General features: G+C 43.8%; 2 protein-coding genes across 2 annotated transcripts; both read left to right on the forward strand.

The window, feature by feature from the left end:
- Nucleotides 1–5,714: 5,714 nt before the first annotated feature.
- On the forward strand, nucleotides 5,715–7,605 carry LOC135466797 (tubulin alpha-1A chain-like). Its single transcript, XM_064744489.1, has 2 exons — nucleotides 5,715–5,964; nucleotides 6,476–7,605. The coding sequence occupies exons 1-2, from the start codon at nucleotides 5,844–5,846 to the stop codon at nucleotides 7,603–7,605; spliced, it is 1,251 nt and encodes a 416-aa protein (XP_064600559.1). The 5' UTR covers nucleotides 5,715–5,843.
- A 4,561-nt stretch (nucleotides 7,606–12,166) lies between these two features.
- Nucleotides 12,167–13,965, forward strand: LOC135469225 (tubulin alpha-1A chain-like). Its single transcript, XM_064747805.1, has 2 exons — nucleotides 12,167–12,419; nucleotides 12,836–13,965. The coding sequence occupies exons 1-2, from the start codon at nucleotides 12,299–12,301 to the stop codon at nucleotides 13,963–13,965; spliced, it is 1,251 nt and encodes a 416-aa protein (XP_064603875.1). The 5' UTR covers nucleotides 12,167–12,298.

Raw genomic sequence — 13,965 nt, forward strand, 5'->3', positions numbered from 1 at the left:
ATTTTCATGAGCTGTTAGAAAAAACCCTATCAGTTGGCTTCAAAGTTTACGGGGTAATAGGAAAACGTATAAAAGTCAGGAAACCCGGTGTGAAAGCAGGGAGAGCTTTAGTTCAGGTACGTGATCAACCTCCTAAATTAAAAACGTGACAGTATCCGTGTGAACAACAAAACCTGTTGTGACCATATTGCGAATTAAAAACCTGGCACTATCTGAGGGAACTACTGCACCTGTCCAGACACGTAAAGAATCTGTGGACAGAAACCTGGCAGTGTCTAGTGGAGCTACTGCATCTATCGAGTAACGTGACCATGCAGCGGACTTAAAATCCTAAAAGGGGCCTCCATGGCTCAGTTGGTTAGCGGGCTAGCGCAGCGCAATGACTGTGAGTTCAAGTCCAGCTCATGCTGGCTTAGTCTCCGGCCGTAAGTGGGAAGGTCTTTCAGCAACCTGCGGATGGTCGTGGGTTTCCCCTGGGCTCTGCAAGGTTTCCACCCACCATAATACTGGCCCCCGTCGTATAAAAGAAATGTTCTTGAGTACGGCGTAAAACACCAATCAAATAAATAACTAAAATCCTAAAAGCGTCCGGGGTAACTATTACATTTGTCCAGATACGTGACCATGCTGTGGACTTAGAAACCTGACAGTGAAAACATACTGCAGATGTTCAGGTACATCACCATGCTGAGGACTTATAAACCTGACAGTGTCCGGAAAAACTACTGCAGATGTTCAGGTACATCGCCATGCTAAGGACTTAGAAACCTGGCAGTGAAAACATACTGCAGATGTTCAGGTACATCACCATGCTGAGGACTTATAAACCTGACAGTGTCCGGAAAAACTACTGCACATGTCCAGGTAGGTGACCATCCTGCGGACTTATAAACCTGACAGTGTCCGGAAAAACTACTGCAGATGTTCAGGTACATCACCATGCTGAGGACTTATAAACCTGACAGTGTCCGGAAAAACTACTGCAGATGTTCAGGTACATCACCATGCTGAGGACTTATAAACCTGACAGTGTCCGGAAAAACTACTGCAGATGTTCAGGTACATCACCATGCTGAGGACTTATAAACCTGACAGTGAAAACATACTGCAGATGTTCAGGTACATCACCATGCTGAGGACTTATAAACCTGACAGTGAAAACATACTGCAGATGTTCAGGTACATCACCATGTTGAGGACTTATAAACCTGACAGTGTCCGGAAAAACTACTGCAGATGTTCAGGTACATCACCATGCTGAGGACTTAGAAACCTGACAGTGTCCGGAAAAACTACTGCAGATGTTCAGGTACATCACCATGCTGAGGACTTATAAACCTGACAGTGACCGGAAAAACTACTGCACATGTCCAGGTAGGTGAACATCCTGCGGACTTAAAAACTTGGCAGTGTCTGGGGGAACTATTACACCTGTCGAGGTACGTGAGACAAAGACTGTTATTTAAAGATGAATTCACGCGTCAGGCGGGCACGGAGAAGTGCAGTTAAAATGTAGGGTTATCCAGGACGGTGTGGATGTATATGTGATTGTAATGTCATAGTGCGCTTGATCGTAATGTAATAGTGCATGTGATTCTAATATAATAGTGAATGTAATCGTAATGTCATAGTGCATGTGATCGCAATGTAATAGTGCATGTGATCGTAATGTAACAATGCATGTGATCGTAATGAAACAGTGCATGTGATCGTAATATAATAGTGCATGTGATCGTAATGTAACAATGCATGTGATCGTAATGAAATAGTGCATGTGATCCCAATGTAACAGTGCATTTAATAGCAATGTGATTGTGCATGTAATCGCAGTGTGATAGTACATGTGATCCTAATGTGATAGTGCATGTGGTCGCAATGTAATATTGCATGTGATCGTAATGTGATAGTGGATGTGACAGTAATCCATAGTGCATATCATCATAATGCATTTGACCCTAATGTGATATTGCATGTGATCACAATGTGAGAGTGCATGTGATCGTAATATTGCATGTGATCGTGATGTGATAGTGCATGTGATTCTAAAATAATAGTGCATGTAATCGTAATGTCATAGTGCATGAGATCGCTTCATTACAACAACGATTCTACTCATATCATCAGCATGATAAGGATTTTCTGACTTGTTCTCTAGAGCTTGTGGACATTTACGACAGAATGTCAAACCTTGACAAATCATTTGAACCGAGAAGGGAAACTGAGCTGAAGTTACGTCTAACAGAAGCTGTTCCTCAAACCTCAAACCCGAACTATGTCGCTTGAATTTAGGCTCATCGCAATTGTCGTATTTCGAATTGCGTGATCGCGCTTTCCGGTGGCTAGGGATTGATAGAAGTGTATGGAGGAAGGGACGTAACCCTAAAACGGCCTTCTCGAGTTGGAACCGGTGGACTTTCACAAGGGTTCACAAGGATGCCTTTTGGAGTCTACAACGGACCTCCAACATTCATGCGCATGATGTATAAGATCTTTGGGGACGAGAATTTTCCTTTCCTCCTGATATATCTTCATGGTATCTTGATTCCAGCGACATCTTTCGAGTAGATGGTTGAGTGACTTGATATGGTTACTTAATTTGTAGGTTAAACCCGAGAAATCTCACATGATGAAACGACGGATTCGGTTTCTGGGTCATGTGGTGTCAAAGCGGAGAATAGCAACAGACCACGGAAGACGAGAGCGGTTGATCGCTGGGAAATGGCGGATTACTATCGCAGTTACGCGTCTCACTTTCTCAGATAGCTACCCGCAGCTTACATGGACGCCCAGATAGGTATGTAATGACTAGGAGGTCTAAGCGAGTTTCGAATCCAGAGCCAAGGGAGGAAATCACCATGGAGATCTGCACTCATAAAAAGAAACTGTTAAGCGCACTTGTCCTCGGATACCCAGACTTGACGAAACCTTTCACGCTTGAGACCGATGTTTCTCCTAAGGAATGGCTGTCTTGTCACAGGAACAGGGGAAGACGAATGTTGTTCTCTTCTATGTCAGCCGTAGCTTACATGGACATGAACTAAACATGAGCAACTACAGTTCAATGAAGCTAGAACTGCTAGAACTTGATTGCACGATCACCAAGGAATTCTGTGACAATTTGGTTGGGGCGAAATTTGAGGTTTATACCGACAATAACCTCTGAGTTACAACCAGAGTGGATCGCGGAACTTGCTCTGTTCGTTTTTACAATGAAGTATACAGGTTCTGGTGCAGAGATTCTTCGAAGACGTTCACGATGGGACCGAACAACCATCATCAGGTAAAGCCATGGCTTTAGAAGCATGCGCTGTTACTGGCCTAGTATGGCAGTGGACATTGGCACATAAAAGGTTAGCGCCATTGTTGCTTTCACTGTTGTCATTGTAACTCACAATCGGCTGACCGGACTGCATGGGTCCTCGTATGGATCGCTTGATTTGGCTACAAAAATTAATAGTCTGTGAACTACGAAACCGAGCCTAATTCTCCACTGATACTACCATAAATCCATAGATATCCAATTCGTGTCAGACGAACCAGAAGGGTCCGCGTTTGTGCCATCTACGTGGTTGGTATGTGAGCGAAAATCGGCCCAATCGATGTATCGGCCAGCCGATCTATGCTGCACACGCTTTTCCAGAATTTGATACAGCTCCGCTAGCCTAGGCTATCTCTCAAAATATATGTAAAACTGATTAACTTTATCTTCAGGGTGCTAATTAAGAGGTGTACATGAAGGGATAATCATAGATTAAGTCATGCGATGGCCTTTGAAAAAACTCAGTCGGTAGGCCTAATGCATGGATTTGGCAAAGCTTTCCACGGCTTGTCAATACATAATCCCGTCGACAAAATAGACGGCAGATCCAACTTTAATAGGGCTTTTTAAATGGAACTAGTTGACATAACATTTATTTTAAATGCAGTTTACAGACTAACATTGCATAAATATTGTGTCTACGGAACATTTTGTGTGAAAATAAAGCCATTGGGGATATCTTATAAATACTTGTTGTATCTAGAATTGGCCTGTTAACAGCAACCGCGTGAGCTTAAGGACATCGTTCTGTGGTCTAATTATTGTAATGTTGGAGACCTGGAAAAAAAACCGGGGCGGGGCACACCCAAGACTTTAAAGTGGCATTTGTCGCTGCCTCCTTGACGATCAGCACTGAGTGGTTAGGGCCACCAAACATGACCCGTTGGCCCGGTGTCAGTATAATGCGGGTACGGTGTTATATCTGGTGTCTTCGGAATGATACTTGATTGGCGACGGCTCTTTGACGACATGGACTCGCCTTGCCACAAGAAGACACAGTATACGTATATACACCTTATAACTCCTCGACTGAAAAAATTGTTTAAGTACGACGTGAAGCCCCAAGCATACATATATAAAGTATATTTTGTGCATGAGTAAGTCCAAATGGACATGGCAGCGCTCCGAGTGGTCAACGTGAACCACCGCTTTCCTAAGTGTCAGGAAGTCTCACATCCTGTAATTCCTATGAAATGATTTGTGACAAATACCGTTTATCTGTAAGACCCAGGAAAAATGCATTACAGCATTATATTTTAGGCTGATCGGGTATCATTTTGGTCCAGGCGTTTTATCGAACTATCCTATGTGATCAAGTCATCTGCTCCGCCATTGTTGCACAAGTCGTAAGTCCTTAAATCCTGAGAGACTACCATCACATCTCAGCTTTATTTTATAGACAAAGGATAAAGGAAATCAGTTACTGGCAGATAGACTACAATATCATCACTACCACACACATTCATTCTTCACTTGATATTTATAGTTTGATCAAAAATTAGCATAACGTCTATAGAAGCAAAAGTAGAACTGCCAGCCAGACAAAGTGAATTCCCTCCTCGCTAAAGCTAGGTGCACTCACACTTAACGTTCTAAGAGGGGAAATTTGTTTTCCATATCTCCAAGACTGAGAATATCAAAGGACCTACCGGCCAGGAATAAGTGGGAGTACTACTCCAATCTCATTGGCGTAGTACATTATAACTGACGACACTGTTCCACATAATTCCTCAGATTAATTCCTTTATCCCATACATGCCCCGTAACCCCGGAACCAAGAATAACACGCCTGCGGACTACCAGTCCGGTCCGGTCCACCTAGCAACCCTACAGCCTCGGCTTGGTCACACTTACAGGTATAGTATAAAAGCCCGGATCTGTCGATGCCAGTCACCACACCTTGACTCCTGTCCCTCAGGCAGACATCAAGTACCAACCGGAAAGATCGTGTAAACCAACCCTAACACGAACATGGTAAGTCAATTCTGCACGAGAGCATCTCGACAGAAAGTCAACATCAGGGTGAACATCTGTTTGGGTAAATGACTGAAAGGTGAAAGGTGAAAAATTATGTTCAATAAGATTATCAAATAAACCTTGTGTTCCGCTGATTAGTTTAACGTAATAATACAATTAGTGTAACTCCGAAAAACGAAAGGCTCCTTTTGATTCAATTTTTTGGCACTCTATTTTGCCATCACCAGGAGAACCGTTCAGGTTGATGGTAAAACGCCGTGCCGGAATATTGAGTAAATCTGAGCCTTTCGTTTTTCAAAGTTACGCTACTTGTGTATTAAGATGATCAAATAACGTTAAGAGTTTCAAAATTCCTTGATATTTACAAAAAAGTTAAACAAAGTTCTCCACAGGATCAGTAAAGCATGAATATCTCTGAGAACTAAATCTTTTATCATTTCAACAGAGAGAGTGTATCAGCATCCACGTCGGACAAGCCGGAGTCCAGATCGGAAATGCCTGCTGGGAACTGTACTGTCTGGAACACGGAATCCAGCCGGACGGTCAGATGCCCTCAGACAAAACCATCGGGGGTGGGGACGACTCCTTCAACACCTTCTTCAGTGAGACCGGTGCAGGCAAGCACGTCCCCCGGGCTGTCTTCGTCGACTTAGAGCCAACTGTTGTCGGTAAGTTGTTTTTCTGAACTAAAAATAATATCCTATACATCAGTGGCATTGGCATACCGTTTAACACTAATAATGCTATTCTTGTACACCTTTGGCTTTTTGCGCTTAGCTCTGTTTTGCTTGTTGTGTCATTTGGTTTGCAACTACAGTTTAGAATTGCCCGGATTTCAATAGTTGTGATAGCAGTGAGTTTGTCCTGTTCGTGCTGAATTGCTCTCCGGTCGTACGTTTTAATTCCTGTCAGCAGCCTTCGGATAGTCGTGGTTTCCCCTGGGCTTTACCTGGTTTCCCTCCATCATAATGTTGGCCGCCGTCTTCTATGTGAAATATTCTTAATTACAACCCCAACACATGGCAAACACCACAAAACACCCAAAAATATTTCAATAGTACTCCTCACTCACTGATATGAACATCACAATGATTCTTAAAGTTTCTACTTATCGTCGTCAATGATAGTTCACCGACAAGTTATTTTAGTCAGTGCAGATCTCATGATTTTTCTTAACAGATGAAGTCCGTACCGGCACATACCGTCAACTCTTCCACCCGGAACAACTCATCACCGGTAAGGAGGATGCCGCCAACAACTATGCCCGTGGTCACTACACTGTCGGTAAGGAGCTCATCGATTTGGTTCTTGACCGCACCCGAAAACTGGCTGACCAATGTACAGGTCTACAGGGATTCCTCATCTTTCACAGCTTCGGAGGAGGCACCGGCTCAGGATTTACCTCCCTTCTTATGGAACGTCTCAGCGTGGACTACGGAAAGAAGTCCAAGCTGGAGTTCGCCGTCTACCCAGCACCCCAGGTGTCCACGGCTGTGGTTGAGCCCTACAACTCCATCCTGACCACCCATACCACCCTGGAACACTCCGACTGTGCTTTCATGGTCGATAACGAGGCTATCTACGATATCTGTCGCCGAAACCTTGACATCGAGCGTCCCACCTACACCAACCTGAACCGTCTCATTGGTCAGATCGTCAGCTCCATCACGGCTTCTCTCCGATTTGATGGCGCCCTCAATGTGGATCTGACCGAGTTCCAGACCAACCTGGTACCTTACCCCCGTATCCACTTCCCTCTGGCTACATATGCCCCAGTCATTTCCGCAGAAAAGGCTTACCACGAGCAGTTATCTGTGGCTGAAATCACCAACGCCACATTTGAACCAGCCAACCAGATGGTGAAGTGCGATCCACGTCATGGCAAATACATGGCCTGTTGTATGTTGTACCGAGGTGACGTCGTGCCCAAAGACGTCAACGCCGCCATTGCTACTATCAAGACCAAGAGAACCATTCAGTTCGTCGATTGGTGTCCCACTGGCTTCAAGGTCGGCATCAACTACCAGCCGCCAACGGTTGTCCCTGGTGGTGACTTGGCCAAGGTGCAGAGAGCCGTGTGTATGTTGAGCAACACGACAGCCATTGCTGAGGCATGGGCTCGTCTTGATCACAAGTTTGATCTGATGTACGCCAAACGTGCCTTTGTCCACTGGTACGTGGGAGAGGGTATGGAGGAGGGCGAGTTTTCCGAGGCTCGAGAGGATTTGGCCGCTCTGGAGAAGGATTACGAGGAGGTTGGGGTCGACTCCGTGGAGGATGAGGGAGAAGGCGAGGCCGAGGAGTATTAGAGCAATTTTATTTCAGACAGTCTGCATTAGCATTTACAAAAAAGCAATAAACGAAGACCAATCCAAAATGGAATATCTGTGTATTTTGTTCATCTTGCACTTACGACTAATACGAAGATGGTAGGCCACCGAGTTGAGATAGTTAAAGTTGCTCTGTCAATGTAATGTACTGCTTGTTTGCATCCAGTTCCTTTCTTTTTTAACATGCAGCAATGATAGTATAAGCTGAACACTGGTGACTAAATATTCGGCCAACCTGGATTTTACGCGGTACACAAGTTTGAGTTGTTTCACAGTAAACGGGTCTGTGATTTAACAGTTTGAGTTAGAGCGAACTCTTCAAGTAACTTGTAATCTTCCTTCTGCCTAATGGCAAAGTAATCAAATGAAGGTGGACACCTAATAGCCTATGAATAGATTCGTACGATGCCCTGTCCGAATAGGGCTATTGGATTCATTATTGTCTATCGTGCCCTTATTTGATACCTACATGACAGTTTTTCCTAATTATTTTTACAAGCAAACGCAAGACGCTGTTGCTTAACCGTAAAAAAAAACACAGTGGTTCCAAATTTTTCAAGGACGTTGGGTGGATTGAATGTATTTCAGAAGCACACACAAGGGCTTTTTTCAGTCGTTAGACCATATGGGTTATAATTTAAACAAGGTAAAAAGCACTACATCGCCACCATCCAAGAATAGATGAATGATTGAAAGAATGATTGATTAGAGTTTAACTCCACATTCATTTGTTGTTTAAAATGGTGTTTTACGCCATACTTTTTCACTCAAATACTTCACTGATATAGAAACCTGGGACGCCCCATTTCTCTGGCCATATTTAGTGATATATAGCGGAGGTCATTCAGTCCAAGCAACGAGTTAACGTTACAAGAGTTCATGGAACTATCTGTCTGTGCTTCGAAACAGACATTCCTATGCCAGTCGTAAACCGAGAAGGACGTCCCAGATCAATAATCGCAAGGCTAATACCCCAAAACCACGTATAACATGAACGTCCAAAGAACTAAGAATGTGCAAACATAAGCAATTAACAGTTTTCAGAGATGTTGGGAAAGCGCAAGGTATGTTCTAGGCGACTGAGTGAAATCAGTATTCAAATCATCAGTTGCTGATAACAAAATATGTATCTCAGCTACGCTTTGATTGCAACTGTTCACGTATCCAACGTACCGATCTAATTCAACACGATGAATATCAAACCCCTAGCCCCGGGTTAAGCGGAATTAAACACAATCATGAAGCAGAGCGCCAGAGATTCTGTACACTCTGTCCATATTTACTTACAAGAGAATTATACTCATTGTAAAACTTAAGAAACTTGGAGTTAATGCGTTTGATGACAGACTAGTTTTTGCAGTAATACCTTGAGAGGTTGACCGAAATCGTCACACAAGAGGCAGGATCTTACAAATGCTACAAGGCGAGATATGTACACCATATGCAGGACACTTTGATATATTGCTGTCCAAGTAAGGATACCTTACAATGTTAAAATTGAAACAATTCTTCGTGTCGTAGAGTCTGTGAGAGAGCAAACCGTTTTGGTCTCTGAAAATCACATAACTGAAATCATATTCACTTTTTATTCATATATGTTTAGGGTCAGCATTCCGGTAGCAGAAAACTTGGGAGGGGAAGCCAACGTGATCTGAACTCACAGCGTTGGTGAGAGGCTACTGAGTGATTGTGCTGGTCTAGCAAACTAACCACTCGGTCACAGACGCTTCATAGTAGTATATACTTAATGGGAATTCCACAAGACCCTATTCCCTGATAAACCTATACATCCGGGTCAGTCATACCCTTTCAAAAAATGGTACTTTTTTGCCCCGCTTGGCGCTTAGTACTTTGTGGTTAGAGCAAGGAAACAGGGCCTGTTAGCCTGGAGTCAGTATAATGTGATTGATTTGGGTGGTCGTCATATGACTGGAAATTGTTAAGTACGACGAAAAAATCTCACGTATAAATTCATATATAGAAAAAAAGAACAAAAACGCCTTCTCAACTTTCTACATTCTGTTATATTCCAGCTAGAGTTTCAAACCTTATGTTATTTTCAAAGAATATCCTTTCGATTGTGATCCTGAGTGCATCACTCAAATATCGGCATAGGCGGTAAAGGCTTTCGTGCAAGCGTTTGATAAATAACACTTCCTACCCTGGCTGTTCCAGTAGTTAACAACACCCCTCCACCCACACCCTCCAACACACACACATTTAACAAAAAAGATTTTTTTTTTGATTGGTGTTTTACGCCGTACTCAAGAATATTTCACTTATACGCCAGCATTATGGTGGGTGGAAACCGGGCAGAGCCCAGGGGAAACCCACAACCATCCGCAGGTTTCTGACAGACCTTCCCACGTACGGCCGGAGAGGAAGCCAGCATGAGCTGGACTTGAACTCACAGCGACCACATTGGTGAGAGACTCCTGGGTCATTACGCTGCGCTAGCGCGCTAATAACAAAAAAGAAATAATATCAATATGAATACTGCGGGTAAGTCATAATTACTTTTTTTATCTGTTAAAACAATACAATATATACACAACATCCGAACGCTCTTAGAGTGGGTTGGTTCTTTCAGCTATGAGCCTTTTTTCTCGGCTGGGCAAATGGCCACAGATTACATTCAATGACTGTACCACATCATACGATATTAACTCTTCACACGTGGTATGACATTAATGCAGTGCAATGAGAACTCCAGACTTTTATTTCGTCATTCTATTTAGCTTTGATACCTTGCTTTTCAGATCAAGAATTTTCGTTGTTTAGTCGATCTTCTTCACGCTTCATAGGAAAGGAAAACAGTAAAGATTTGCTAAATTATATAACGGGTTTAATTGCCAGTGCAATGAATTGATACAAATGAACTGTGTTCGTGATAAAGAGAGCAAGCGTTACCCAAGAACACGGTATGTACACGATTTTCTCCAAATGGATTTCAAGTTATATATGAAAAGCAGGAAATGTAAGATAACGATTTAAAAATGTTCCTAAGATTGTTGAAATACTTATAGTGGTGCATTTCCGCAACTGTGACAATCCATCAATCTCTGTCACTATGCCGTATTACAACAAACTGGCCACTGCACTACATACTTTTCTTCCCTCTCGAGGTGCCACGATATAAACAATTTGTCCCCTCTTTAACCACAGGGGCTAAATGATGTCCCGTCAACCAAAGCATATTTTGTCCCGGAGTAAAATTCAGATGTGTACGGTAGCGAACCTCGCCAGACAGCCCTACCGTCAGGGTGAATCACCACTGTTCCAGGTGGCTTAAGTCGTCTGATTTATGATTTATATCAGTGAGATCATACATGAAGAAATTAATTACCAGTCATCGGTTCAGTAAATGAGCCAACGCAACATATCATATCAAATTTAACTCCCTCCATGCCCCAGGGTTACTCTATTCCTAGAATTTATCAAATTAATTGGGGGCCTCCGTGGCTCAGTTGGTTAGCTCGCTGGCGCAGCGTAATGACCCATGAGCCTCCCACCAATGCGGTCGCTGTCATTTCAAATCCAGATCATGCTGCTTCCTCTCCAGCGGTAAATGGGAAGGTCAGGCAGCAACCTGCGGATGATCGTGGGGTTTCCCCGGGCTCTGCCCGGTTTCCTCCTACCATAATGCTGGCTGCCGTCTCATAAGTGAAATATTCTGAAGTACGGCGTAAAACACCAATCAAATAAATAAATAAATATCAAGTTAATTATCAGAGAAAGTGCAGTTTTTCGATAATGTTTTACAAAGACGTTAGGCTGTGCGATTGCAGCGCGATGCAGTGGACAGTATGCACGCAATTTTTTGCTGTTGTGAACCTTGATTTTTTTTATCACTATTTTTGTTGCGATTGTTTCTGATAAGGACTAAGTAGTCTTCTGACATTTGTTTCTATCAGTTTACAAGCATTGTAACTAATTGTTTGCTTCCGTATTATGTGACTGTGACTTGAAGGCTTAAACTATCGCGTATTAAACGAACAACCAGGATTAGGTAGATGCAGTATCTGTCGATTAAGCGCTGCACATCACAACTTACAATATTGTATAACAAATTCCCCAGATTAAATTAATCCGTTAATCCCTTACGGAGAATGTGTGTAAACACTAAACTGAGAACAACACACTGCCCGCCAGCGGGGTACCTGTCCAGCCCGGTTCCGCGTGCGGGCTCCTAGCAACCCTACCGCCTCAATCTGGTCATACAGTTACAGGGAGAGTATAAAACCTTAACCCTGTCGATACCAGTCACCACACTTTGATTCCTGTCCCTCAGGCAGACCTCAAGAACCCGCTGGACAGATCGTGTGAGCCAACCCTAACACCAACATGGTAAGTCAAGTCTACACAAGAGCAGCGTTCTGTTGGGATGAACGGGGAGAAGTTCATTTTTAGTTCATTGTGAAATTGTTTTCAATAAACTACCCAAATGTAGCTACAAACATTCGAAATCCCTAGTACTTACTATAAAGTGAAGGAATAATTTATGTCAGGATTAGTAAACCATACATCAAGTGTAAGTTTCTGAGAACTTTATCTGTTATCCGCTCAACAGAGAGAGTGTATCAGCATCCACGTCGGACAAGCCGGAGTCCAGATCGGAAATGCCTGCTGGGAACTGTACTGTCTGGAACACGGCATCCAGCCGGACGGTCAGATGCCCTCAGACAAAACCATCGGGGGTGGGGATGACTCTTTCAACACCTTCTTCAGTGAGACCGGTGCAGGCAAGCACGTCCCCCGGGCTGTCTTCGTCGATTTGGAGCCAACTGTCGTTGGTAAATATAGATTTTACTTCAAAGTAATCTAGTACATAATTTATTAACATTCACGTTTTGTTTAAATGAAACTGGGCGTCGTGACATTTTTTTGAGTTCTTTTCGTCAACTTCTGAACGATGTTTTCTAATTCTGCACCCACAAATGGGCTTGTAAAATGTTTTATTGTTTTTGTAGCATCGACAGTAAATAATATTTAATTTGATTAGAATTGAGTATACAAATGTGACATTACATACTTTATCCTGATATTTACAATTTGAAATTAAACGTTCAGATATGCGGTACAATTTCGCTAAAAAATCAAATTGAAACTTCAAAAATATAAAAATAAATGACTTTAGCACCTAAAGTGGATGACACAGGCACGTATCATTTCATTTTTTTGATCTCACTGTTTTTCTTCACATCATCAGATGAGGTTCGTACCGGTACATACCGCCAGCTGTTCCACCCGGAACAACTCATCACCGGTAAGGAGGATGCCGCCAACAACTATGCCCGTGGTCACTACACCGTCGGTAAGGAGCTCATCGATTTGGTTCTTGACCGCACCCGAAAACTGGCTGACCAATGTACAGGTTTACAGGGATTCCTCATCTTTCACAGCTTCGGAGGAGGCACCGGTTCTGGATTTACCTCCCTTCTTATGGAACGTCTCAGCGTGGACTACGGAAAGAAGTCCAAGCTGGAGTTCGCCGTCTACCCAGCACCCCAGGTGTCCACGGCTGTGGTTGAGCCCTATAACTCCATTCTGACCACCCATACCACCCTGGAACACTCTGACTGTGCCTTCATGGTCGACAACGAGGCAATCTACGACATCTGTCGCCGTAACCTTGACATCGAACGGCCCACCTACACAAACCTCAATCGTCTGATTGGTCAAATCGTCAGCTCCATTACGGCTTCTCTTCGATTTGATGGCGCCCTCAATGTGGATCTGACCGAGTTCCAGACCAACCTGGTACCTTACCCCCGTATCCACTTCCCTCTGGCTACCTATGCCCCAGTCATCTCCGCAGAGAAGGCTTACCATGAGCAATTATCTGTGGCTGAAATCACCAACGCCACATTTGAGCCAGCCAACCAGATGGTGAAGTGCGATCCACGTCACGGCAAATACATGGCCTGTTGTATGCTGTACAGAGGTGACGTTGTTCCCAAAGACGTCAACGCCGCCATTGCTACTATCAAGACCAAGAGAACCATTCAGTTCGTCGATTGGTGTCCCACTGGCTTCAAGGTCGGCATCAACTACCAGCCGCCAACGGTTGTGCCTGGTGGTGACTTGGCCAAGGTACAGAGAGCCGTGTGTATGTTGAGCAACACGACAGCCATTGCTGAGGCATGGGCTCGTCTTGATCACAAGTTTGACCTAATGTACGCCAAACGTGCCTTTGTCCACTGGTATGTGGGAGAGGGTATGGAGGAGGGCGAGTTTTCCGAGGCTCGAGAGGATTTGGCCGCTCTGGAGAAGGACTACGAAGAGGTTGGTGTCGACTCCGTGGAGGATGAAGGAGAAGGCGAGGCTGAGGAGTATTAG

The sequence above is a fragment of the Liolophura sinensis genome, chromosome 6, assembly GCF_032854445.1.
Source record: "Liolophura sinensis isolate JHLJ2023 chromosome 6, CUHK_Ljap_v2, whole genome shotgun sequence".
Taxonomy (NCBI): domain Eukaryota; kingdom Metazoa; phylum Mollusca; class Polyplacophora; order Chitonida; family Chitonidae; genus Liolophura; species Liolophura sinensis.

Bases quoted from the DNA above. Each gene is read 5' to 3' on its own strand.
- LOC135466797 (XM_064744489.1), top strand. From the start codon at position 5,844: ATGCCCTCAGACAAAACCATCGGGGGTGGGGACGACTCCTTCAACACC. The intron at 5,965-6,475 runs GTAAGTTGTTTT...TTTTCTTAACAG, and splicing joins CTTAGAGCCAACTGTTGTCG to ATGAAGTCCGTACCGGCACA.
- LOC135469225 (XM_064747805.1), top strand. From the start codon at position 12,299: ATGCCCTCAGACAAAACCATCGGGGGTGGGGATGACTCTTTCAACACC. The intron at 12,420-12,835 runs GTAAATATAGAT...TCACATCATCAG, and splicing joins TTTGGAGCCAACTGTCGTTG to ATGAGGTTCGTACCGGTACA.